The following is a 26,054-nucleotide window of genomic DNA, read 5'->3' on the forward strand; positions in this document are numbered from 1 at the left end:
AGGAATCCATGGTGAACTCAACCTACTCATTCAGTTTTAGCCATCAGTTATATTTCAAAACTGCATATTTCTAGGGCGCCTGGGTGGCTCAGTCATTAAGCGTCTGCCTTCGACTCAAGTCATGACCCCAGGGTCCTGGGATGGAGCCCCGCATGGGGCTCCCTGCTCGGCAGGAAGCCTGCCTCTCGCGCTCCCACTCCCCCTGCTTGTGTTCCCTCTCTCCTTGTCTCTCTCTGTCAAATAAAGAAGTAAAATCTTAAAACAAAACAAAACAAAACAAAAACAAAAACAAAAAAACTGCATATTTCTAAGTTAGGGTGTTGTAGTTCCAAGAATATGGAGGTGAAAAAAGGAGTTTGAAAGCCTATTCTTTGGGATCTTTCCATTTGGAACAGAAAGAGATATAAAAACAGCCATCATGCTCAATGAATTCCAATTATGTTTCATGGTCCAATGAGAGGTAGAGGACAAGGGATTCTGTCACCGGGAACTTGAAGGAGGGATGTCAAGAAGAGGGGAAAGCTGACTTCCCACTGGTAGATGCATAGGTGAATCTGGAATCTCCAACAATTCACGTCCTGGAAATATTAAATCTCAAGGGTTTGTTGCATTTTTGGAAATCAAGGCACGGTATTTGAAAGTCCTTCTGTCTCAGTTGAGTTTGGAATGAGAAGATGCCCCTAAAGCTTTGGAGCACCTTTAACTTTTAAGGCTGAGAAAGAGAAGGGGAGCCTGCAAAGGGCACTGAGATGGGGCAGCCAGTGCAGGTGGGACACAGCCAGGGAAGAATGATCTCCAGAGAGTGTGGACGAAGAGAAGTTTCAGAATTTCCCAAGGTGAACCTTTGGTAGTAATTTATCACATGGGCTATAGGACTAACCACTGCTTCTAGCTTCTGCTTTCGATCTAGTTGTTTGATCCTGAGAAACTCACTTGAGAACTCTGAAGCTCAGTTTTCCCAAATGTGAAGTGGGGTGGGAATATTCCTAGAGCTGTTGTAATAACGAAGTAGCACATTTAAATGTATCTAGTATCTTCCACTAGTGAGAGTTTAACAGACGGTGACTATTATTTTTTTCACAGACGTCTCTAAGCGAAAGGTATCTTCTAGCCTTCTCTCTGTAACGGACTGCAAACTGCTGATCCTCTGAAACACCCAACTGGGAACAGGTGGCCCATGAATGGAATGTAATTATAGACACAATAATATCATATGTATCCATATACACTGTAGGGACATACACTAGACATTCTGTTAGAGCACATTTCCCCTTCCTCCCTGCTTCCCCAGATCCCATCCTTTCACTCCCAAATCACAGTGTTTCCCTCTCCCCCAGGGTAGAAACCCCCAGTGAGCTCTGCCCTCCTCCCTCCCTCCTCAGGAGCCTCTCCTGCCCATTCATACAGCTGCTTCCTTTTCCTTTGTGGTTTCTGTCTGGCCATTTTACTTCCTATTACAAGGCCACCAAGGAAGAGCAAATGTTTGAAGTTTCTACGTTTTTTTTGAAACTCTCTTCCTTTCTCCTGGTGACTATCTCTGGACCCAAGGGAATGTCCCCGCTGCAGTGATGTAACAGTGGCTGTAGCAAAGGGGAAACAGGAGTGGAAGGGTGCTGTTCCGTGGCCCGTCACAATCTTTCTGGGGGGGGGGGCTGCCAGCGAGTGGGCAAGGTGAGCTAGACAGTGACCAAGTCTGGAGACTGGGCTTGTCTTGTATGTAGAAGTCTGTCCCTGGTGGGAGAGTTTCCTCCGGGCCAAAAAACAGGTCTTTCCTGGAGTGAACTGACTCTGCGAGTGGAATAAGCCAATTTCCATGGCTTTTTAGGAACTTTTAGAAAAATATACTTTTTTAGAAAGAGCAGTTACGTTCATAGTAAAAGTGAGTAGAGGGTCCTGAGTTTTTTCCTATCCTCCCTGTTTCTGTAGCTGCACAGTCTCCCCCATCACCAGCATCCCCGCACCAGAGGGAACAGGTGTTACAGTTGCTTCCAACAATGTACCAAGTAGTTCTTAGGGTTGGGAACAAGTCTTCAGTATTCCAAGGTGTGTGGTATGCCAAAGCTCAGCCTTGGAGCGGTCTCACAAAACCTCATCCTCAGTATTTATTGTCTGTCATTGGGTTTTCTTGGGTATCACACAAGAAGCATGGACATGGAATTTGTGGAAGATACACGAAATGTCTGCAAGATAGTGCCCCACTAGGAATAAGAGGAATAATCTGGGATTGGAGGACTTTCTCCCCATCATTTCCTGGATCTCAGTGTCTTACCTGGAGAGGTGATCTTTGCTTACTTGTGAGCTGCCATTGGCTACCTGGTGGACATTGCTGATGTTTGAGCCTTGCTGTGAGTCAGGCTCTGGAAATAAATACAAATAGATTATACTTTATGATTTAATTCTGAAAAACTTATTCAACACGTCAGTAATTCTATCTAATGCTAAATCGAAAAAATATTTTGAGAATACCTTGATGAATATCAAGCAGCAAGTGTATTTAAAAATTATTTTCTCATTGAGGCCACATAAATACAGTACACTAAAATCAAATGTTCAATAAATAATTTAATGTTTCATTGGCTGTTAGCAATTTGGAATGATTCTAAATATTTAAGTACATTGATACCATTATTATGTCTTTCTAGAAATTGTTATTTTGCATATGTATTTTATATATTTCAATTTGTATAAGAAAAAATTAGAAGTTGCTAATCAAATTTAGTCATCCAGTGAAGGAGCAATAGCTTGAAAATTTTACTTTCAGCTTAAAATTTTTATTCATTTGGGTCACCTGGGTGGCTCAGTCGGTTAAGCGGTTAAGCGTCTGGCTCTTGTTTTCAGCTCAGGTCATGATCTCATGGGTCCTGGGGTCCACCCAGGCATCAAGCCCTGCATTGACCTTCCCACTCCACAGGGAGTCTGCTTCAAGATTCTCATCTTTGCCCGTCACAGGCTCACTAGCACTCCCTCTGTCTCTCTTTCTAAAATAAACCAATAAAACTCTAAAAAAATTTTTTTTACTCTTTTTTAACCCTGAATTGAATAAACAGAGTAAAATGTACACTTTCTTTTTTGTCTATAAAGCAGAGATATAAATACAACTATATATGTATACATATACACTGTAAATAAGTACCCATACTCTCTACATACTGTAGATCCCCGCAAGTGAATTTTCTTGGAAGGTTCAATTACATAAATATTCAAAAGACTCTGAAGGAGTCTGAAGGAAGGGGACAATAAGAAAAGGAAATGGTTGAGAAACCCATGCTCCAAACCCAAGTAGAAAGTGCATAATGGAAAGCAAAAAGAGAAGTAGAAAGTAAGGGAAACGTTCAGAAATTGAAAACTCCCATGTCCCCTACTTAAGCCACACACACAAGGGAAGATGTTCAGAGAACCTAGAGCCACGGTTCCCAGACTTGCCCAGCCCAGCCAGGCCAGCAGCATCTGCAGGATCCCCAATGGCCCTGCCCTTTCCCTTCTTGGTGGCCCTGGTGGTGCTCAGCTGCAACTCCCTCTGCTCTCTGGGATGTGACCTGCCTCAGAACCATGGCTTGTTTGCCTGGAGGGCCTTGACGCTCCTGGGACAAATGAGGAGAATGTCTGCGAGCTCTTGTGACAAGTACACAAGTGACTTTGCCTTCCCCCAGGAGGTGCTGGATGGCAAGCAGTTGCAGAAGGCTCAAGCCCTCTCTGTCGTCCATGTGATGAACCAGAAGATCTTCCACCTCTTCTGCACAGAGGCCTCATCTGCTGCTTGGAATGAGACCCTCCTAGAGGAATTCTGCTCCGGACTTTCTGAGCAGCTGACCGACCTGGAAGCCTGTCCCATGCAGAAGGCGGAGGGGGCAGAGACTCCCCTCATGAACGTGGATTCCATCCTGAGGAACTACTTCCAAAGAATCTCCCTCTATCTGCAAGAGAAGCAATACAGCCCTTGTGCCTGGGAGATTGTCAGAGCAGAAATCATGAAAGCCTTGTATTCATCAACAACCTTGCAAAAAAGATTAAGGAGCAAGAAGTGAGACCCGGTTCACCATGGAGATGATTCCCTCTGACTATCACAGTTTCCTTTGTTCTGCCGTGTCAAAGACTCTCATTTCTGCCTTCCTGGTGACACGACAGAATCAATTTGTCAGGTGTTTCCAGAAGTATTAAGGGACATGTCAACTCTACCTACAAGCATAGTGCTTACAGATGACCATGGTGATGTCTATTTATCTATTAACTATTTATTTATGTAAATATTTATAACATTCAGATTTTTATATATTATTATGTGCCCCTAATGTTGCAGAATATAATAAATATAAATATAATAAATATTTAATATTTAATCAGTTTATCATTTTTTTTCTTTATTGATCTTTTTAAAAAAGATTTTATTTATTTGAGAGAGAAAGAGAGAGAGGGTGAGAGAAAGAGAGAGAGTAGAAGCAGGGGGGAGGGGAAGAGGGAGAGGGAAGAGCAGACTCCTTGCTGAGCAGGGAGCCCAAGGTGGGACTCTATCTCATGACCCCGAGATCATGACATGATCCAAAGGCAGACATTTAATCAACTGAGCCACCCAGCTGTCCTTCTTTATTGAACTTTTACTACTGGCATTCTTTTTTTTTTTTTTAAGGTTTTTATTTATATTCGTCTGAGAGAGAGAGAGAGAGCAAGTGCACAAGCAGGGGGAGCGGCAGGCAGAGGGAAAAGCAGACTCCCCACTAAGCAGGGAGCCCGATGCAGGACTGGATATCAGGACCCTGGGATCATGACCCGAAGGTGACGCTTAACCAACTGAGCCACCCAGGTGTCCCTTGGCATTCTTTTTAAAGAGTAACAAAGTCTAATTGTGCAGCTTGATTGAAAAATGGATGGCAGAATGCATTTACCCCTCATATTATATTAACATCAGAAGTAACAACGGACTTCCCCTAAGACAACTTGTACGTTGTCCTTAGGCTGTAGGACATGACAAATACAGGTCCTGATGTCTACATCTTTGGTTGTTGTAGGGATAGAAATCTAAAAACAATCCTCAGGCTTAGTGTTATAATGAAGAAGGGAAGGAAGTGAATTCTCTCACCTGATGCTAGAATGGAGAAGGTCAGAAAGTACACATAAAAGCTGGGGACCTCTGGACAGGTGACTGGTAGACATGGAGGCACAAATGTCCAGTGTCAGGGGAGAGGTGATCTTGCATTTGACAAGAAACGCCATGGCTGAGGTCCATATCTAGCAGGGAATGCCAGAAACAGAGGTGTTCATGCGGGGAGACTATGTAGTGTGAGACAGACATAAACTTTATTCTGAGGCTCTGCAATCATTAAAGGGAGGGGAGAGAAGAGCCACAAGGAGACAGTGGACTCATGGCCATACAGTACATGGATAACAAGAGAGGATGCTGATGAGTGTTGGCAATCATCCCTTAAGCATATGACCCACCAATATACATCTGAAGGGTCTCATGACTAAGGTTTTATTAGATAGTAATAAATGATTTTTTTCCCCAACAATAGCTAGCCCCTTCAAAGTCCTGGAAACCTTGCTTCCAGAATTCCTTAGAGACTTACGCTATCCTTACTCTCTCCAAACTTGAAAGGATATAATCAGCCACTCCTCATGACCCTAGTGCAACTCTCTCTGCTCATGGGTCCTATCCCCTTGTTTTAATAAAACCACCTTTCTGCACCAAATACATCTCAAGAATTCTCTCTTGGCCATTGACTTCAAACCCCAATGTCTTTGCTACATCAAAACCACCTAAAATATCATATGTATTCTCTTATTGTTCTTCCGATGGCTATATATGAGAATATTGTTTGTCTCTTTCTACAAAATTCTTGGGTCCTGTGTGTCCTACACTTCAGTAACTGACTTCCAAAGGAGGCAACCTCCAAAACCAGAATTCTGCTGAGAATTCTAGAGAAGCCTGACGAATTCATTCCCCTTTCAAAGAAGGGTCTTATTTATATTCAGTGATGAAATGGTGGCTTGTATGAACATCTGAGAGTCAAGAATAAATATCAAGTTAGAAGTGCAGAAGAACATGCTATTTCTTTAACCTTCTGGCACCCACCCCTGCCCTCCCCGTCTGCATTCTAGGACACATTCCCCTGTCTTAACAGTTTCCTTCCTCTCTAAGGCAGAAGTCCCGACAGCACTCTCAGCATTCACTCTCTTGACCTCTCAGCCTGTTCACACAACAGCTTTCTGTTCTGTTGTGGTCTCAGCTTAAAGGTTTCCCTAAAGAGCAGGAGATGAACCATGAGAGACAATGGACTCTGAGAAACAAAATGAGAGTTCTAGAGGGGAGGGGGGTGGGGAGATGGGTTAGCCTGGTGATGGGTATTAAGGAGGGCACGTATTGAATGGAGCACTGGGTGTTCTAAGCAAACAGTGAATCATGGAACACTACATCAAAAATTAATGATGTAATGTATGGTGATTAACATAATAAAATAAAAAAAAAAAGAGCAGCACATTGCAAGACAGCAAGTAGAAAGCAAAACTGAAATGACATCTCTAGGTTTTGTAGAACCACTTGCAAGACAGGCTTCATTCTGATTTCCATCCAATGTGATGTAATAGCAGCTGTGGCGAAAAGGAAACAGAAAGCAGGATCAGGTTGAAGGGTGGGCTAATGAAGCTCCTCTCCAGGAGGACTGCCCGCTGGTGCCACGTGTGACCAGGGTGGCAACCAAGATGGGGGCCAGGCTTGGGATCTCTGCAAAAATGGGACGTCTTCCTGAGGATGTCCCTTCAAGCTACAAAAGGCTACTTGTTGGCAACCAGGGATTCTAATGCTGTCATAAACCTGTTTCCTTATTCTGTATATGACAAAGAATAAGTCTTGTCCTGAAAATCCCTATAGCCACATTCGGTTTCAATGCCAGTGTTATTGATTGTTAAATATTAGAAAGTGTTGGAGAACCAAGCCACAGGGCCAGAAGCAGGGGCGATGGGGGTGAGCATTGCCCTCCAACTTTCCATCTGCAGGTGCTTCTGGTCAACCTGCCAGGTGAGTTGGCGATGGAAGGGCTTGGTGACTGGGTACCCACTGATGGGCAGCAAGAGATCACTGTGCAGTTTACTGGCCACAAGCAGCCAAGGTTTGGCAGCTTCAGGACAAAGGTACATACGCGGCCTCCCTCCACCGTCCCTGCCAGCTGACTCGTGCGCTGCAGAGCTGAAGGTCCCCCAGACATCCAGTGCTGCACAGAAATACACTAAATACAGGGAACCCAGTGCACACATCTACATCCAATCACAGAGGCTCATCTCTGCCAGTGTTTGGGCATTCCTATTGATGTGGGGAACAAAGGCAAAAACGAAATGTAGATAAAATTCAATTTCCTGGGGCACCTGGGTGGCTCAGTCGTTAAGCGTCTGCCTTCAGCTCAGGTCATGATACTAGGGTCCTGGGATCGAGCCCCGCATCGGGCTCCCTGCTCGGCGGGAAACCTGCTTCTCCCTCTCCCACTCCCCCTGCTTGTGTTCCCTCTCTCGCTGTGTCTCTCTCTGTCAAATAAATAAAATCTTTAAAAAAAAAAAAAATTCAATTTCCTTATAACCTCCAGCCCATTGACAAATACTTCCTCCAGGGAACTCCCAACTGTCTTAATGTTACTTCCTTGCTAGAGAGAAAAACAAACTTATCTTGACAATACTAGGCTTCCAGGATCCTGTGAGTCTTCCTTGGCATATAAAAGTCCTTTTGGAAACTTCCCTTTATCTTTACCTCCCCTCAACTAAAGCATACAATCAGCACTTCCTCACAACCCCAGTGCGGCTCTCTCTGCTCACGGGTCCTGTCTCCGTGCTTTTATAAAACCTTCTTTTTGCACCAAAGATGTCTCAAGAATTCTTTCTTGGCCATCGGCTCTGAACCCCAACATTTCCTACATCACTATGTTCTGATTAACAAGGGCATTGGATGCTCCTTTGCTCAAAAAACCACAGCTGCACGTCTGGAAACTTGAAGGTGTGGAAGGTCAGCAGCAACTTGGGAGCCTGGAAGGAGAAGAGAAATGTGGAAGTGTCCACTGGATCAGCGACTTGTCCTCAGGAGGTGGAACAGTAGGAATGGGCAGCATGGAGTCAACTGTCTCTCCATATCCTTCCCGAGACTGAGATGATTCAAGTGCACCCTGTGAACACAGCGTTCTCCTACGCAGACGTGGCCCACAGCAGTGTCCCCAGCACGGGTGACACTGACGCGACAGCAGCCTGCGGGGTATTGCAAGGAGGAGGGTTACTCCAGTACCAGCTGCAAGTTCTCTTTCATTGGCAGAAAAGTGTCCTGCCTTATGAGTATTTAAAAGGGAGTCTGTCAACTTTGACTTAGAACCTATAGTCAGTCAGTTCATGGAACTAGAGAGTACTATGCTAAGCAAAATAAGTCAGAGAAAGAAAAATACCATATGATTTCATTCACTCATATGTGGAATTTCAGAAACAAAACAGATGAACACATGGAAAAAAAAAGAGAGAGAACGAGAGAGAGAGAGAGAGAGAAAGAGAAAGAGAGAAAGAGTCGTAAACAGGAAAATAGACTCTTAACTATAGAGAACAAACTGAAGGTGACTGGAGGGGAGGTGGCCGGGAGGATCCATTGAAGGGATGAAGATTACAGAGGGCACTTGTAGTGATGAGCACTGGGTGTTGTATGTAAGTGATGAATCATTAAATTCTACATCAGAAACAAATATTACACTGTATGTTAACTCATGGAGGAAAGATGTTGTGGTCTGGAGCCTACAGCCAAGAGGGAGTTCTTGAGACATCTTCTGTGCAAAAAGGTGGTTTTATTAAAGCACAGGGACAGGACCTGTGGGCAGAGAGAACTGCACTGGGGTCATGAGGAGTGGCAGTTATATACTTTAGAGTTGGGAAGGGGTTAGGGATATCACAAACCTCCCAGGTATTTTGGAAACAAGGTTTCTAGGATGTTGAGGGGGCCAGGTATTGTTAGGAAAAGGTCTTAGAAACTCAGTCATGAGACCCTTCAGATGTGTATCGGTGGGTCATATGCTTGGGGGATGATGGACAACATATGTCTTGGGGAGTGGAGATAAAGGAATTTTCCAAAGGAATTTTATCTGTTAAAATAGACTTACAGGATCCTGGGGGTTGGGCTAAGATTGCCTTTTGCCCTTAGCAAAGTCTTAACAGGGAGGTAGCTGAGTTCTTAGAGGAATGTCACTTGGCCTGTTTGGAGGACTTGTCAGTGGGCTATAGGTAGTAAGGAAATCTAATTTTTCTTTTGCCTTTGTTTCCCACATCATTAACTAACTGGAATTTAAATAAAAACTTGGAAAAAAAAAAGATACAGGTCTTTTGAAAAAGACAAAAGAACTTCAAGTCAGTCAGTTCACTTGACTCACACCACACCCCCAGTTGCCATCCACAACCACAGACAACAGCCCTTTGCATCTGAAGTGGAATCTGGAATCCTTGATCCCTCACCTCCCCTCTTGATTTCATGCCATGGCCTCTCCTGGTTCTTAAATCCTCTCTCCATTTCTATCCTTCACCCCTTTTAACAGGTGTTTCCAGACAAGCCAGTATCTCATAACTCCTCATGTTCGACTTTGGATCTTTGGTACCTTCAGAATAAATCATCCCTCTGGGTTTCTATTTCTCTCCAAACAGCTGTATAAATAAGTGGAATCCAAATGGGGATATTGAGAGGATTGAGTTAATGATTTCAAGGATCTCAGAAGAGTTAGCCTGCAATCAGCTTTGGGTGTTATCATAAAACATCATCATCATTATTCTTATTCAGATGAGGAGCAGAATCTTTTAGGATCATCCAGTTCCCTTTGTCTTAATATTGGATTTCGCAAAGCAATCTTCCTGGCCTGAGTGGATTTATCAGCTAGGTAGAGCGCTCAGGCAGGGCGAGTATCCTCTCTCCTTCCTCAGAGGGTGAGCACCTGGGGTTCTGGTTGCCATTCTCTTGTGAGCTGGTTGGTGTGACTCCTCTCGTCTCGCCTCAGAGCTGAGCACATGTGGATTGAATGAAAGAAAAATCAGGTGGCTGGTCTTGCAACGCTGAGGGTTGCCTGGGGACCCAGGAGTTGGTCTTGTGTGAGTCTCTGGCCGAGGCGGCCACTGTCCTGACTTGGGGTAATTCAGTACAACCTTCATTCTCCCCCTCTGCCAGAGCTGCTGGTCCCCAGTGTTGCTGCATCGAATTTTCCTAACTTACACCCTGTCATTTTTTTAATTAACATATAATGTATTATTTGTTTCAGGGATACAGGTCTGTGATTCGTGATTTATCAGTCTTACACAGTTCACAGCGCTCACCATAGCACACACCCTCCCCAGTGTCCATTACCCAGCCACCCCATCCTCCCACCCCCCTCCCCTCCAGCAACCCTCAGTTTGTTTCCTAAGATTAAGAGTCTCTTATGGTTTGTCTCCCTCTCTGGTTTCCTCTTATTTCATTTTTTTTTCCTCTTCCCCTATGATCCTCTGTCTTGTTTCTTAAATTCTGCATATCAGTGAGATAATATGATAATTCTTTCTCTGATTGACTTATTTCGCTTAGCATAATACCCTCTAGGTTCCATCCCCGTCATTGCAAATGGCAAGATTTCATTTTTTTTACATTTTAAAAATTTTATTATGTTATGTTAATCACCATACATTACATCATTAGTTTTTGATAAGATTTCATTTTTTTGATGGCTACGTAGTATTCCATTTTATATATACCACATCTTCTTTATCCATTCATCTGTAGATGGACATCTGGGCTCTTTCCATAGTTCAGCTATTGTGGACATTGCTGCTATAAACATTGGGGTGCATGTGCCCCTTTAGATCACTACATTTGTATCTTTGGGGTAAATACCCAGTACTGCAATTGCTGGTTCATAGAGTAGCTCTACTTTCAACATTTTGAGGAACCTCCATACTGTTTTCCAGAGTGGCTGCACCAGCTTGCATTCCCACCAACAGTGTAGGAGGGTTCTCCTTTCTCCACAACCTCACCAATATCTGACTTATTAATTTTAGCCATTCTGACTGGTGTGAGGTGGTATCTCGTTGTGGTTTTGATCTGTATTTCCCTGATGCCGAGTGATGTTGAGCACTTTTTCATGTGTCTGTTGGCCATTTGGATGTCTTCTTTGTAGAAATGTCTGTTCATGGCTTCTGCCCATTGCTTGATTGGATTATTTGTTCCTTGGATGTTGAGTTTGATTAAGTTCTTTATAGATTTTGGCTACTAGCCCTTTATCTGATATGTCATTTGCAAATATCTTCTCCCATTCTGTAGGTTGTCTTTTGGTTTTGTTGATTATTTCCTCTGCTGTGCAAAAGCTTTTTATCTTGATCAAGTCTCAATAGTTCATTTTTGCCCTTGTTTCCCTTGCCTTTGGTGATGTGTCTAGGAAGAAGTTGCTGCAGCTGAGGTCAAAGAGGTTGCTGCCTGTGTTCTCCTCAAGGATTTTTGTTTTTTAAAGATTTTATTTATTTATTTGACAGAGAGAGAGAGCGGCAGGCAGAGGGAGAGTGAGAAGCAAGCTCTCTGCTCAATCCCAGGACCCTGGGATCATGACCTGAGCCGTAGGCAGATGCTTAACCGACTGAGCCACTCAGGCACCCCTCCTCAAGGGTTTTGATTTTATTAAATTTTTCAAAGAATCAGCTCCTAGTTTCATTGATCTGTTCTACTGTTCTTTTGGTTTCTATTTAATTGATTTCTGCTCTAATCTTTATTATTTCTCTTCTCCTGCTGGCCCTAGGTTTTATTTGCTGTTCTTTCAGAGTATATCTGTTCTTTCTCTGAGTATATCTGTGAAGTCCGTCTGGTCAATGTGTCATTTAAAGCCCTTTATTTCCTTGTTGATCTTTTGCTTAGATGATCTGTCCATTTCAGTGAGAGGGGTGTTAAAGTCCCTTACTATTATTGTATTATTGTCAATGTGATTCTTTGATTTTGTTATTAATTGGCTTATATAATTGGCTGCTCCCATGTTAGGGGCATAAATATTTACAATTGTTAGATCTTCTTGTTGGATAGACCCTTTAAGTATGATATAGTGTCCTTCCTCATCTCTTATTACAGTCTTTGGTTTAAAATCTAATTTGTCTGATATAAGGATTGCCACCCCAGCTTTCTTTTGATGTCCATTGGCATGATAAATGGTTTTCCACCCTGTCCCTTTAAATCTGGTGGTGTCTTTGGGTCTAAAATGAGTCTCTTGCAGACAGCATATCGATGGGTCTTGCTTTTTATCCAATCTGATACCCTGTGTCTTTTGATTGGGGCATTTAGCCCATTTACGTCCAGGGTAACTATTGAAAGATATGAATTTAGTGCCATTGTATTGCCTGTAAGGTGACTGTTAATGTAGATTGTCTCTGTTCCTTTCTGGTCTATGTTACTTTTGGGCTCTCTCTTTGCTTAGAGGACCCCTTTCAATATTTCTTGCAGGGCTGGTTTGGTGATTGCAAATTCTTTTAGTTTCTGTTTGTCCTGGAAGCTTTTTATCTCTCCTTCTATTTTCAGTGATAGCCTAGCTGGATGAAGTATTCTTGGCTGCATATTTTTCTCATTTAGTGCCCTGAATATATCATGCCAGTCCTTTCTGGCCTGCCAGGCCTCTGTGGATAGGTCTGCTGCGAATTAATGTTTCTACCATTGTAGATTACAGATTTCTTCTCCCGAGCTGCTTTCAGGATTTTCTCTTTGTCTCTGAGATTTGTAAGTTTTACTATTAGATGTCGAGGAGTTGATGTATTTTTTTTTATTTTGAGGGGGTTCTCTGTGCCTCTTGGATTTTGATGCCTGTTTCCTTCACCAAATTAGGGAAGTTCTCTGCTATAATTTGCTCCAATATACCTTCTGCCCCCCTCTCTCTTTCTTCTTCTTCTGGGATCCCAATTATTCTAATATTGTTTCATCTTATGGTATCACTTATCTCTCGAATTCTCCCCTCGTGATCCAGTAGTTGTTTATCTCTCTTTATCTAAGCTTCTTTATTCTCCATCATTTGGTCCTCTATATCACTAATTCTGTCATCTGCCTCATTTATCCTAGCAGTTAGAGCCTCCATTTTTGATTGCATCTCATTAATACCCTTTTTTAATTTCAACTTGGTTAGATTTTATTTCTCCAGAAATGGATTCTCTAGTATATTCTATGCTTTTTTTCAAGCCCAGCTAGTATCTTTATGATCGTTATTCTGAACTCTAGTTCTGACACCTTACTAATGTTTGAATTGATTAGGTCCCTGGCAGTCAGTACTGCCTCTTGTTCTTTTTTTTGAGGTGAGTTTTTCCATTTTGTCATTTTATCCAGGGAAGAATAGATGAATGAGAGAACAAAATACTAAAAGGGTAACAACGACCCCAGAGAAATATACACTAAATAAGTCAGGAGAGACCCTAAACCAGGGAGAAAAGGGAAAAAAAAAAAAAGAATATGATCAGGCTGGTGAATAGAACAGAGCCATACACTAGATTTTGGGTGTATTTTGGTCTGTTAGAAGAAAGTGCATCCCAAAATTTTAAAGAAAGACAAAGTTATGTATATACAAAAATAAGGTTAAATATAATGAAAGGATGGAATATGACTGTAAAAATGAAAATTAAAAAAAGATTAAAAAAAGGAATTGATAAGTTGGTTGAAAACAGAAAGAAAAATTAAAAAAAAAAAGAGAGAGAATGTGATCAGGTGGGTGAATAGAACAGAGCCATACACTAGATTATGGGTATATTTTGGTCTGTTAGAAGAAACTGCATCCCAAAATTTTAAAGAATGAAAAACTTATGTATATACAAATAATAAGGTTAAATACAATGAAGGGATAGAATATGACTGTAAAAATGAATATTAAAAAAGATTTTAAAAAAGGAACTGATAAGAAGTTGGTTGAAAAAGGAAAGAAGAGGGGCGCCTGGGTGGCTCAGTCATTAAGCGTCTGCCTTCGGCTCAGGTCATGATCCCAGGGTCCTGGGATCGAGCCCCGCATCAGGCTCCCTGCTTGGTGGGAGCCTGCTTCTCCCTCTCCCACTCCCCCTGCTTGTGTTCCTGCTCTCACTATCTCTCTCTGTCAAATAAATAAATAAAATCTTTAAAAAAAAAAAAAAAGGAAAGAAGAAAAATTCGAAATAGAAAAAGAAAAAAATAAAGAAAATTAAAAAAAATTAACTTTGAAAGACTAAAGAATCATGAGAAAAAAACCATGAATTCTATGTGCAGTATTTCCCTAGTGCTGGAGTTTTGCAATTCTCATTGATTGGTGAACTTGGTCTTGGCCAGATGTTCTTGCTGATCTTCTGGGGGAGGGGCCTGTTGCCGTGGTTCCCAAATGTCTTTGCCGGAGGTGGAATTGCCCTGCCCTTGCCAGTCCAGGCTAAGTAATCTGCTCGGGTTTGCTCTCGGGAGCTTTTGTTCCCTGCGAGCTCTCCACACAGCTTTGGAGGACAAGAGTGAAAATGGCGGCCTCCCAATCTCTGCCCCAGAGGAGCTGAGAACTCGGGGCCCCGCTCCTCAGTGAGCCCCCAGAGAAAAGCAGTCAATCACTCCCGTCTCCCCGGTCTCTGGCCGCACTCTGTGCTCACCCAGCCTGTGACCAAGCGTTTCTATCTCTGGCACATGACCCCATGTGGAGTCCCCAAACCCAGCAGATCCCTGTGGTGCGCTCCCATGCCGCTCCTCCCAGGGGAGGAAGGGGAGTCTCCCCGGATCTGCCATTTGTTGGGTCTCTGCTGGAAGAGCAGTGGCCCCACTGTGCCTCGGATCATGGTTTCTGGCAACCCCGAGCTGAGAGCCTGCTGCTCGGCTCTGTCTCTGCAGCCAGCTTCCCTGCTCTGATACCTGGGAGCTCTGCCGCACTCAGGCACCCCCAGTCTTTCTGTGACTCCAAGGGTCCTGAGACCACACTGTCCCAGTGAGGGTTCCACCCTCCGCTTAGCTACTGGAGCGACGTCCCTCAGCGGAGCCGACTTCTAGAAGTTCTGATTTTGTGCTCTGCTGCTCTATCACTTGTCAGTAGCAGCTGATGGAGGCCCCCTCCCCCGCCGTCTATCTTCCTGAATATCGCCTCGGATTCACTTCTCCCCACGTCCTACCTTCCAGAAAGTGGTCGCTTTTCTGTTCATAGAATTGTTGCTATTCTTTTCTTTAATCTCCTTTGAGTTCATAGGTGTTCAAAATGGTTCGATAGCTATCTATCTGAATTCCTGGGACCAGACGAAATTCAGGTCTCCTACTCCTCTGCCATCTCGGACCTAGCCTCCCATGTGAAATTCTTTATTGCATCTGGGAATGAGGGCAAGGGAGTGGATGTGGTCGCTTCTACATAGAGAGGACACTGAGAAGATGTCCTAAATGTAGTTCTGCAGACTCTCAACATTTAAAGGTCAGGCAGAGGAGAGTCTGTGGCAGAGTGGCCAGTGCAGTTGGAAGGACACATGGGGACAATGACACACTGAGGGACAGACGTGGTGTTTGCAGGACAGGTGCAGACAATCTGACCTACTAAATGTCCTCAATGCTTGTGCACACTACCTTTTCTCGTCAACAATATAGTCAAGATGAAGTCCTATGAAAGGCATTTCAATTCCCAAAAGTTAAAAAAATGTAATTAGGAGCACCTTGGTGGCTCAGTCATTAAGTGTCTGTCTTCGGCTCAGGTCGTGATCCCAGGGTCCTGGGATCGAGCCCCACATCAGGCTCTCTGCTCAGCGGGAAGCCTGCTTCTCCCTCTCCTGCTCCCCCTGCTTGTGTTCCCTCTCTTGCTGTGTCTCTCTCTGTCAAATAAATAAATAAAATCTTAAAAAAAAAAGGTAACTAAATAGTCAGGGAGACCAAAGAAATTGTTAAACATACAAATCTTTCAACTGAAAAGAAGGAAAGAAGTAATCTTCAACAGATCGTTGAGTTTGTTTCTATCAATGGTAGAAAAGTCAAGTTATATTCAATTGTTGTTTTGATGTAAATAAAATAGAGCTTCAATCTGGTTGAAAAAGTTGACTATAATATTATGAGCTTGAATATTTTCAAAATGAGAAATACTGATATTTTATGTTCAACATTTTCATTTAATATCTGCTAATATGTCATGTGGACAAAGTTGACTGGGACGCCGTCAGAGTTTCCAGGTTCCTCCTTTATAATCCGTTGGCTGTCCCGCTGTCCTGCCCACAAATCTGCCTAGAAGTCAGGGGAGCGCGGTGTGGACACACGACTTCCTTCCAGCGACGACGCAGACGGGGCTGGCTGGTGACCGGCTCTGTCCACCGCGTCCTCACTGTGGTCCAGGTGCATCCTGTCGTCTGGTCTCTCGTTGCCCCGTGGCCACATCGTCCCGTTGACCATCGTCCCCTCATCTCATCTCTCATTGTCCCATCGCCCCAGTGCCTTCGCCCTGTAGACCCATCCTCTGTTATGGTGTCGCCGCATTGCCCCATCGTCCCATCACTCCTTCATGTCATTGCCCCATTGTCCCATCGTCCTGTCAGCCGCTCCTCACATCGCCTCATTGTCCCAAATCCCCATTGTCTCTTAGTCCATTTGTTCCCCTCGCCCCCTTGCCCCGTTGCCCCATTGACCCGTCATCCAGGTGCCCTGTCCTCAGGTCTCCTCGTCATCCCTGGTGCTGTCACCCCATCACCCCAATGAACCATCATCCTATCATCCTGTCTTCCCAAAGCCCCACTGTCCCATCAATACATCTCCTATTGCCCCATCATCGCATTATCCCGTCACCCCGTGCCCCCATCGTCCCATCCTTCCATCCTCCCATTGTCCCACCGTGTCCCCTGCCTCCTCACGCCCCCACCCCCTCTCTGAGCCAGTCGCGGCCGCGGCATCAGGTGCACACACGACCCCGAAGCTGTAAACGCCACGGAACGCGCTCCCGCTCCGAGTCTCAAGTCCCTTCAGGAAACCGGTTTTTGGTGACAGTGGTCTGGCTGCAGTTTCTGCGCGAAAGCGGAGCCCAGAACTCTGGGCCAAGCCCAGAAAATGCAAGGTGCAGGATACCCTCCTGGCCGAAAATGTCCCCGCCTAAAAAGCCACAGAGCGGCATACGCAGCGGAAAGGGCGGCGGGAAAGGCCGGGTTTGCGCGGACTAGGACAGCCGCAGGGCAGGGCGCCTGCGGCACCCACGTCAGCCTTGGGCCACGAACAGCGGCGGGAAAGGACCCCGCGCGCCCCCTCGCGGCCGCCTGGACAATCGCCGAACTCCTCCTGGCCCACCTCTCCTGGCTAGTGGCAGGAGCCCCGCTCTGCGGCATCCCTGCCGCTCCCTTGCTGGACACCTGCCTTGGATCCATAGCGCAGAGTGCACAGACATCCTCGTACTGTGAGACAGCTGAAAAGTGTGCCCTCTCACACGTGTCTGAAGGGCAGAACCTACTTCAGACGGACTATTACCCAAATCCAGAAGACACAAAGCACCTGTTTCCACCGCCAGATGCTCCGGCAGATCTTCAGCCTCTTCAGCACAGACCACAGCCAGGCTGCTTGGAGCCATGATGCCCTTGATAACCTCCTCTCTATCCCTGATCGCAGCCTGGAACACCTGAAACCCAGGAAAGAAGACAATCCTGCCTGTCTGTGTTTGGGAATTGTTGTCCGGAAGGATTTCCAAAGCATCCGTCTCTATCTGAAGGAAAAGAAATACAGCCCCCATGCCTGGGAGGTTGTCAGAGTGGAAATGGAGAGGTGCCTTTTCCTCCTTTCACAACCCTCAAGTAAAGGAGAAAGTGATACTCAGGACTCTCTAATCAGTGACATTGTTTGCTGAGCCCTCCAAAACTCTGTGAGTAGCAGGAAAAATATATGCTTTCTATCTATACCATTTTTTATTTTTTGTTAATTAAATTTTTCTATAGAAAACTTCTTGTATCTGTTTCTTAGTGAAAGAGGAATCAAGTCTGATTATCATCAGATGAAAAATGGATTGTACAACTCACTCATTATTACATTGTTCATATTTTAAATAAAAAATAGACTTTCTTCAAGCCAGTGTACATGTTGTTGTCAGGATATAGGGGGACATAACAAATCCAATCCTTAGTCTGCATTGTTGAGTTTTGTAAAAAACCAACCTCCGAGATCCCCAGTGGTTCAGTTGGTTAAGTCTCTGCCTTTGATGGGGATCATGATCCCAGAGTCCTGGGATTGAGTCCTGCATCCAGCTCCTTGCTCAGTGGCGAGCCTACTTCTCCCTCTGCCTGCCACTCCCCCTGCTTGTGCTCACTCTCTCTAACAAATAAATAAATAAAATCTTAAAAAAAAAAAAAACCCATCCTCCAAGCAATAATCCCATTTACTTAGTATCAGTTATGTTAAATGGTATAGTGAGAAAAGGCAAAAAATGGAATCTCTCAGCAGACACTGTAAGCAGAATGTCAGAAATAAAAATAAAAGCAGTAGATATCTCCCACAGTTGACTGGTAGACATCTGAGGGCAAATATTCTTTAGAAAATGGATATTTAAGTCTGCCATTTTCAAGCAATTCCATCAAATTAAAGCCCAGGATTGGAAGTGGTCACAAGAGGAGAGAGTGTAGAATAGAAAAGAACTTACAATTGACTCTGTCATGGTTTCTGTCTGACACTTGTACTTCCAAGTACAAAGCCACCAACTGAAACCAAGAGTTGTGTGAAAGTTTGAGGTTTTTGGAAACACTCCTAGAAGAGACCTTGTTTTCTTCTTTTTCTCCTGGTGACTATTTTTGGATATGAGGGAATGTCCCTGTTACACTGATGTAACAGTGGCTGTAGCAAAATGGAAATAGAAAGTAGCATTATTTTATTCTGTGGCCTGTCAAATTATTTACAAAGGAAAAGTGCCACCTCCTGCCCAAGACATACTAAGACAGTGACCAAGTCTGGAGACCTGGCTTGTGTTCTCTGCCTAAGTCTATCCCTGGCAGGTGATTTTTCTCCAGAGGTGAAAAACAAACAAACAAAAATGCTCTAACCAGGGAAGACCTGACTCTGTTAGTGTAATAAGCCACTTTCCCTAGTCTTTATATATTTTTTGAAAACATACTTTAAAAAAAAAGATGTATTTGTTTTGGAGAGATAGAGAAGGGCATAGTCTTGGGGAGGGGGCAGAGGGAGAGAATCTTCAAGCAGACTCCCTGCTGAGTGTGGAGCCCCACTTAGGGTTCTAGGTGGGGCTCGGTCCCACGACCTAGGAGATCATGACCTGAACCCAAAGCAGAGATGTAAGCTTAACCAACTGAGCCACCCAGGTGTCCCTGGAAAAACACACTTTTCTAAAGAGCAGTGAGTTTCTTTTTTTTTTTTTTTTAAAGATTTTATTTATGTATTTGTCAGAGAGAGAGACCGCGTGCACAAATAGGAGAAGGGGCAGGCAGAGCAGGCAGGGGGAGAAGCAGACTCCCCGCTGAGCAGGGAGCCTGATGCGGGGCTCAAACCCAGGATCCTGGGATCATGACCTGAGCCAAAGGCAGATGCCTAACGACTGAGCCACCCAGATGCCCCAAGAGCAGTGAGTTTCACAGCAAAATTGAATACAAGATACCAAGACTTTTCACAGATTCCCTGGTTCTGTATTTGCATAATGTCCCCTAAAATCAACATTTCCCCACCAGATGGAACAGTTGTTACAATACTTCCAAGGGTGTAACAAGTAGTTCTTAGAGCTGTGAACAAGTCTTCAATATTGCAATGGTCTGTGGCTCTCCAAAGCTCAACCTTGGAGCAGTCTAACAAAACCTTCTTCCTTAGGATTGGTCTTCTCTCATTGGGTTTTCTTGGGTATCACACAAGAAGCATGGACATGGAATTTGTGGAAGACACACAAAATGTCTGCAAGATAGTGTGACAGACCTAGGGCTACACATTGCTCTGATTGGAGGATTTCCCTCCATCCTCTCCTCGATCTCAACGTCACACTGGGACAGGAGGTCTTTGCTTACTCGTGAGCTGCCATCAGCTGTCTTATGGATATTGCTTCTGTTTGAGCCTCATGTGATGCATGCTTTAGAATGAAACACAAATAGGTAAAATTTATGATTTAATTCCTCAAACCTTAGACAACACATCACTAATTATATATAGTGCTAAACAGGAAAAAATATGTTGACAACACCTTGATGAATATGTAGTCACAAGTGGGGTTAAAAATTATTTTCCCACGTGGGGCAATTCAGTATACTAAATTACAATTCAGTACACTAAAAACAATTGTCCACTAAATAATCTCACTTTTCAATTGTTGTTAGCAATGTGGAATGATATTAAATATTCAAATACGTTGAATTCATTATTATGTGTTTGTAGAAATTGTTCATTTGCATATGTGCTTTATCTATTACAAATTATATAAGTAAATAAATTGTACATCTCTCATCAAATATAGTCATACAATTTCACATCAATGACTTAAAAATTTGACTTCTAGCTTAAAATTGTTAGTCATTCTTAACATTGCATTTAGCTAAGAATACAAAGAGTAAACTTTACACTTTCTTTTGTATGTAGAAAGTTCAGATATAAGTACAGTACATAACTGTATAGGTACTGTATCTGTAGTATTAACTTTTCTGGAAGGTTCAATTAAAAAACATCAAAGGAGACTCTGGAGGCAAGGGCAATCATGAAAAATATGTACATAGAGTTGGGAAACAGTGCTCTAAACCAAGTAGAAAGTGCAGAAAGGAAAGCAAAAAGAGAAGTAGAAAGTAAGGGAAACGTTCAGAAATTGAAAACTCCCATGTCCCCTACTTAAGCCACACACACAAGGGAAGATGTTCAGAGAACCTAGAGCCACGGTTCCCAGACTTGCCCACCCCAGCCAGGCCAACAGCATCTGCAGGTTCTCCAATGGCCCTGCCCTTTTCCTTCTTGGTGGCCCTGGTGGTGCTCAGCTGCAGCTCCCTCTGCTCTCTGGGATGTGACCTGCCGCAGAACCATGGCCTGTTTGCCTGGAGGGCCTTGACGCTCCTGGGACAAATGAAGAGAATGTCTGCTAGCTCTTGTGACAAGTACACAAGTGACTTTGCCTTCCCCCAGGAGGTGCTGGATGGCAAGCAGTTGCAGAAGGCTCAAGCCCTCTCTGTCGTCCATGTGATGAACCAGAAGATCTTCCACCTCTTCTGCACAGAGGCCTCATCTGCTGCTTGGAACGAGACCCTCCTAGAGGAGTTCTGCTCGGGACTTTCTCAGCAGCTGACTGACCTGGAAGCCTGTCCCATGCAGAAGGCGGAGGGGGCAGAGACTCCCCTCATGAAGGTGGACTCCATCCTGAGGAACTACTTCCAAAGAATCTCCCTCTATCTGCAAGAGAAGCAATACAGCCCTTGTGCCTGGGAGATTGTCAGAGCAGAAATCATGAAACCCTTGTATTCATCAACAACCTTGCAAAAAAGATTAAGGAGCAAGAAGTGAGACCCGGTTCAACGTGGAAATGATTCCCTCTGACTACTAATATCACACTTTCCCTTGTTCTGCCATGTCAAAGACTCTCATTTCTGCTATTATGGTGAAATGAACAACATCAATTTGTCACATGTTCTCAGGAGCATTAAGCAACATCAAGTCAACTCTACAAACACCGTCGCTTTCAGATGACCATGCTGATATACTTATTTAACTATATATGTATTTCATTATTTATAAGATTTAAATTATTTTTTATTGTATAATATTAGGTGAACCTTCACTTTGTGGTTAATAGAAATAAATGTGCTTTACATTTATTAAAATTTTATTTTTTTGTTCATTAAATGTTTCTATAGAAAAATTGTTGTATTTGTTTCTTATATAGAGGAAACAAGTCTAATTATAAGCTGATGAAAGATGCATTGTAGAACTCAGTGACACATTATTCCGTGATTCACATTAGAAATAATACCATAGACTTCCTTGAAGACAGTTTGTATGTTGTCATCAGGATAAAGGCAGACATAACAAATCAATGCCCTGTCTGTATCTTGAGGTTTGTAGAAAAACCAACCTCCAAACGATAATCATAGGGAAGTAATACCAGTTAAGTTAAAGGGTAGAATGAGAAGAAGGGAAAATATGAATTCTAGAAGCAGACGAGGAGACACACACGTCAGGACATAGAATCAAAAGCGCTAGATAGCTTCCACAGTAGACTGGTAGACATCCAAGTGTGACTATTCTTTATAAATGGATCCTTGAGTCTGCCATTTACAAGCCATTCCATTCATTTAAGGCCCAGCAAGGGAAGTGGTCCCAAGGGCAGAGAGTGTAGAATAAGAAAAGGACTTAAAAGTGATGCCTCAAAGGTCCAGTGGTTAAGGGAGAAAAGAGCCACACTACAAACAAAGGAGGAATGGCCCTAAGGCAGTAGGGTAAGAGCGAATATTGGTTAAGAGTGTATTTCAAAGCCAAAAAAGGCTTCAAGGAATTGCATCATAGCAAAAGGTGGATGGAAAGTGTCCACAAGGCTGGGAAGTAGAGGGGGTGTGACTCGGGTGTGAGCTGGTTTGACTGACTCACCAGAAACATAATGGACTAGGAGGAAGGGTGAGGAACAGAAGAGAAGCTAGTGGTATAGATAGAAAATAGTTTTGAGAGATTTACCTTTTTGGGGCAAATTAAACTTTGATGAAAAAAATGTAAAAATACTTAGTATTTAGAGCATGGGTTTCGCAACCATTTATTATTTTCTCCAATATTATCTCTTGCCTCCCCCACATACCACTGCATGTTTTGCTTTCTAGGAAAGTTGAAATGAGAACCAGAAAACATGTCTTGGAAATGATAGAGAAACCCGGTGTAGCCCCTTGACCTTTCTTTTACTTCTCTTTGTATGATCCTCATGATGATGAAGAACATGATGCAGGAGCAGCAACTCGGAGTGTGTCCAGTAAAGCACTGTGGAAAAATGAAGATATTCAAATTATTTTTGTTGTTGTTACTTAAACTGAAAATGCAATATCATGAATAAGGAAAGGCAAGAAGGCAGTTTCTCTCTGACATCATAGCCTGAGCCTCACCCCCCTGCATTCTGAGCACCAGACAGATGACCAAACTAAGATGCCTAATAGAAATATGCAGCCTGGGGGGTGCCTGAATGGCTCATGTTAAGCATCTGCCTTAGGCTTAGGTCATGATCCCAGGGTCCTGGGATCGAGCCCCATATTGGGCTCCGTGCTCCACAGAAAGCCTGCTTCTCCCTCTACCGGTCCCTCTGCTTGTGTTCCCTCTCTTGCTATGTCTCTCTCTTCCAAATAAATAAATAAAATCTTAAAAAAAAAAAAAAGAAAAAAGAAATACACAGACTGAATGAACTACTGAAAGTAATTAATTTCTGTGAAGTTTCTCCTGAGAGACACAATCAGTGAATCCCCCATGCCCAGCCCAGAAATTTTGAGCCAAAGAAGTGTACAGTAGTTTAAGTACAATTAGCACACTAGGGGAGCCTGAGTGGCTCAGTCCATTGAGGATCTGATTCTTACTCTCCCCTCAGGTCTTGATCTCACACTGTGAGTTCAAGCCCCACGTTGGGCTCCACCCTGTGTGTGGAGCCTACTTAAAAAAAACTTCAAAATTGAAAAGTAAGAATTGTGGTGGCAAAATAAATGTATTCCTTTACTCAAGGTAAAATGATTACAGTGGGGTCTTTCCTCTACTTGGAGAAAACAAACGTTCACCCTCAGTATCTGAGGGCTGTTGACACTTTTGATAGCTGGTCAGGAGAGGAGGAGGTCAGCACCGAGTGCTAGGGTCCCCAGCACAAACACTCCAGGGGCAAGGGCAAGGATCTAGGGCCAGTCATTGCTTTGCTGACAAGGAAACCAGCCCCTGCACAGTAGGGGCATCTAAAGTCCTCAGGACATGCTGAGCCTGCCCTCAGGGAGTGAGTCCAGGAGAGCTTGGGTGGAAGACAGTCACTCCAGAGGAAAAATGTTAGTAGAGGTGATAACTACCTTGTCAGGGAGGTGTGGCTGGGAAAATCCATTTATCAGGAATTAGAACCTTCACACCTCCACATCCAGACAAGAACCAGGCTTCCTGCTGGGGACACTGGCACAGTCTTGAAGCGGTCTAACAAAACCTTAGTATTTATTGTCTCTCATTGGGTTTTCTTCGGTATGACAGAAGAAAGAATGACATAGAATTCTTGGAAGATACCCAAATGGTCTGCAAGATGAGGACGACAAACCTAGGAATAAGAGGAATAATTTAGGATTGGAGGATTTTTCTCTCCATTATTTCCTACATCTCAAAGTCTGACCTGGAGAGGGGATCTGTGTTTACTTGTGAGCTGCCATCCGATGTCTTGTGGATATTGGTTGTCTGAGCCTTGATGTGATGCAGGCTTTGTAATAAAATACAAACAGATTATGTTTTATGATTTAGTTGTACAACACTCATTCAGCACATCAGTACTTACCTAGTGCTAAACAGAAAACATATTTTGACAACGCTTTCAAGAGTATGTAGTAGCAGGTGAAGGTAAAAATGATTTTGTCATATGAGGCAACATTAAAGTTCAGTACACTAAAAACAGATGTTAATAATAATTTAATTTTTCACTTGCTTTAGCAATTTGGAATGATTTTACCTGTTTAAGTACACCAAAATCTTTATGTCTTTTTAGAAATTGTTAATTTGCATATGTATTTATATATTACAATTTCTATATGTAAGTAAATTACAGTCACTCATCTAATTTACTTATATACTTAAGCATCAATAGCTTTAAAATTTTACTTTTAGCTTAAAAGTCTTAGTCATTCTTAAACCTGAAGTGGATAAACTTTATACTTTCTTTTTTACCTATAAGCACAGATATAAATACAATATGTAACTATATATACTGTGTATCCATGCTATTAAGTTTTCTTGGAAGGTCCAATTAAAAACATTGACAAAGACTCTGGAGGCAAGAGATAATATTGGAAAAAATAACAAATGGTTGAGAATCGCATGCTCTAAATCCAAAGAGAAAGTGCAGAAAGGAAAGCAAAAAGAGAAGTAGAAAATAAGGGAAACGTTCAGAAATTGAAAACTCCTATGTCCCCTACTTAAGTCACACTCACAAGAGAAGATGTTCAGAGAACCCAGGGCCACGGTTCCCAGACTTGCCCAACCCAGCCAGGCCAGCAGCATCTGCAGGTTCCCCAATGGCCCTGCCCTTTCCCTTCTTGGTGGCCCTAGTGGTGCTCAGTTGCAACTTGCTCTGCTCTCTGGGATGTGACCTGCCTCAGAACCATGGCCTGTTTGCCTGGAGGGCCTTGACGCTCCTGGGACAAATGAAGAGAATGTCTGCTAGCTCTTGTGACAAGTACACAAGTAACTTTGCCTTCCCCCAGGAGGTGCTTGATGGCAAGCAGTTGCAGAAGGCTCAAGCCCTCTCTGTCGTCCATGTGATGAACCAGAAGATCTTCCACCTCTTCTGCACAGAGGCCTCATCTGCTGCTTGGAACGAGACCCTCCTAGAGGAATTCTGCTCCGGACTTTCTGAGCAGCTGACCGACCTGGAAGCCTGTCCCATGCAGGAGGCGGAGGGGGCAGAGACTCCCCTCATGAAGGTGGACTCCATCCTGAGGAACTACTTCCAAAGAATCTCCCTCTATCTGCAAGAGAAGCAATACAGCCCTTGTGCCTGGGAGATTGTCAGAGCAGAAATCATGAAACCCTTGTATTCATCAACAACCTTGCAAAAAAGATTAAGGAGCAAGAAGTGAGACCCGGTTCAACGTGGAAATGATTCCCTCTGACTACTAATATCACACTTTCCCTTGTTCTGCCATGTCAAAGACTCTCATTTCTGCTATTATGGTGAAATGAACAACATCAATTTGTCACATGTTCTCAGGAGCATTAAGCAACATCAAGTCAACTCTACAAACACCGTCACTTTCAGATGACCATGCTGATATACTTATTTAACTATATATGTATTTCATTATTTATAAGATTTAAATTATTTTTTATTATATAATATTAGGTGTACCTTCACTTTGTGGTTAATAGAAATAAATGTGCTTTACATTTATTAAAATTTTATTTTTTTGTTCATTAAATGTTTCTATAGAAAAATTGTTGTATTTGTTTCTTATATAGAGGAAACAAGTCTAAT

The 26,054-nt window shown here is 43.3% G+C and overlaps 3 protein-coding genes across 3 annotated transcripts; all 3 read left to right on the forward strand.

Annotated features, from left to right (window-relative positions):
• The first annotated feature begins 3,461 nt into the window (after positions 1–3,461).
• On the forward strand, positions 3,462–4,025 carry LOC118529740 (interferon alpha-1/2-like). Its single transcript, XM_036082689.2, has one exon. The coding sequence runs from the start codon at positions 3,462–3,464 to the stop codon at positions 4,023–4,025; it is 564 nt and encodes a 187-aa protein (XP_035938582.1).
• Positions 4,026–20,818: 16,793 nt separating this feature from the next.
• On the forward strand, positions 20,819–21,382 carry LOC118529741 (interferon alpha-1/2-like). The gene has a single exon (XM_036082691.2). The coding sequence runs from the start codon at positions 20,819–20,821 to the stop codon at positions 21,380–21,382; it is 564 nt and encodes a 187-aa protein (XP_035938584.1).
• A 3,713-nt stretch (positions 21,383–25,095) lies between these two features.
• On the forward strand, positions 25,096–25,659 carry LOC118529709 (interferon alpha-1/2-like). Its single transcript, XM_036082651.2, has one exon. The coding sequence runs from the start codon at positions 25,096–25,098 to the stop codon at positions 25,657–25,659; it is 564 nt and encodes a 187-aa protein (XP_035938544.1).
• The last annotated feature ends 395 nt before the right edge of the window (positions 25,660–26,054 follow it).

This window comes from Halichoerus grypus, chromosome 14, assembly GCF_964656455.1.
Source record: "Halichoerus grypus chromosome 14, mHalGry1.hap1.1, whole genome shotgun sequence".
NCBI classification, from domain to species: domain Eukaryota; kingdom Metazoa; phylum Chordata; class Mammalia; order Carnivora; family Phocidae; genus Halichoerus; species Halichoerus grypus.

What these genes read in the sequence shown, in the direction of transcription:
- LOC118529740 (XM_036082689.2), top strand. Translation starts at nt 3,462, where the DNA reads ATGGCCCTGCCCTTTCCCTTCTTGGTGGCCCTGGTGGTGCTCAGCTGC.
- LOC118529741 (XM_036082691.2), top strand. Translation starts at nt 20,819, where the DNA reads ATGGCCCTGCCCTTTTCCTTCTTGGTGGCCCTGGTGGTGCTCAGCTGC.
- LOC118529709 (XM_036082651.2), top strand. Translation starts at nt 25,096, where the DNA reads ATGGCCCTGCCCTTTCCCTTCTTGGTGGCCCTAGTGGTGCTCAGTTGC.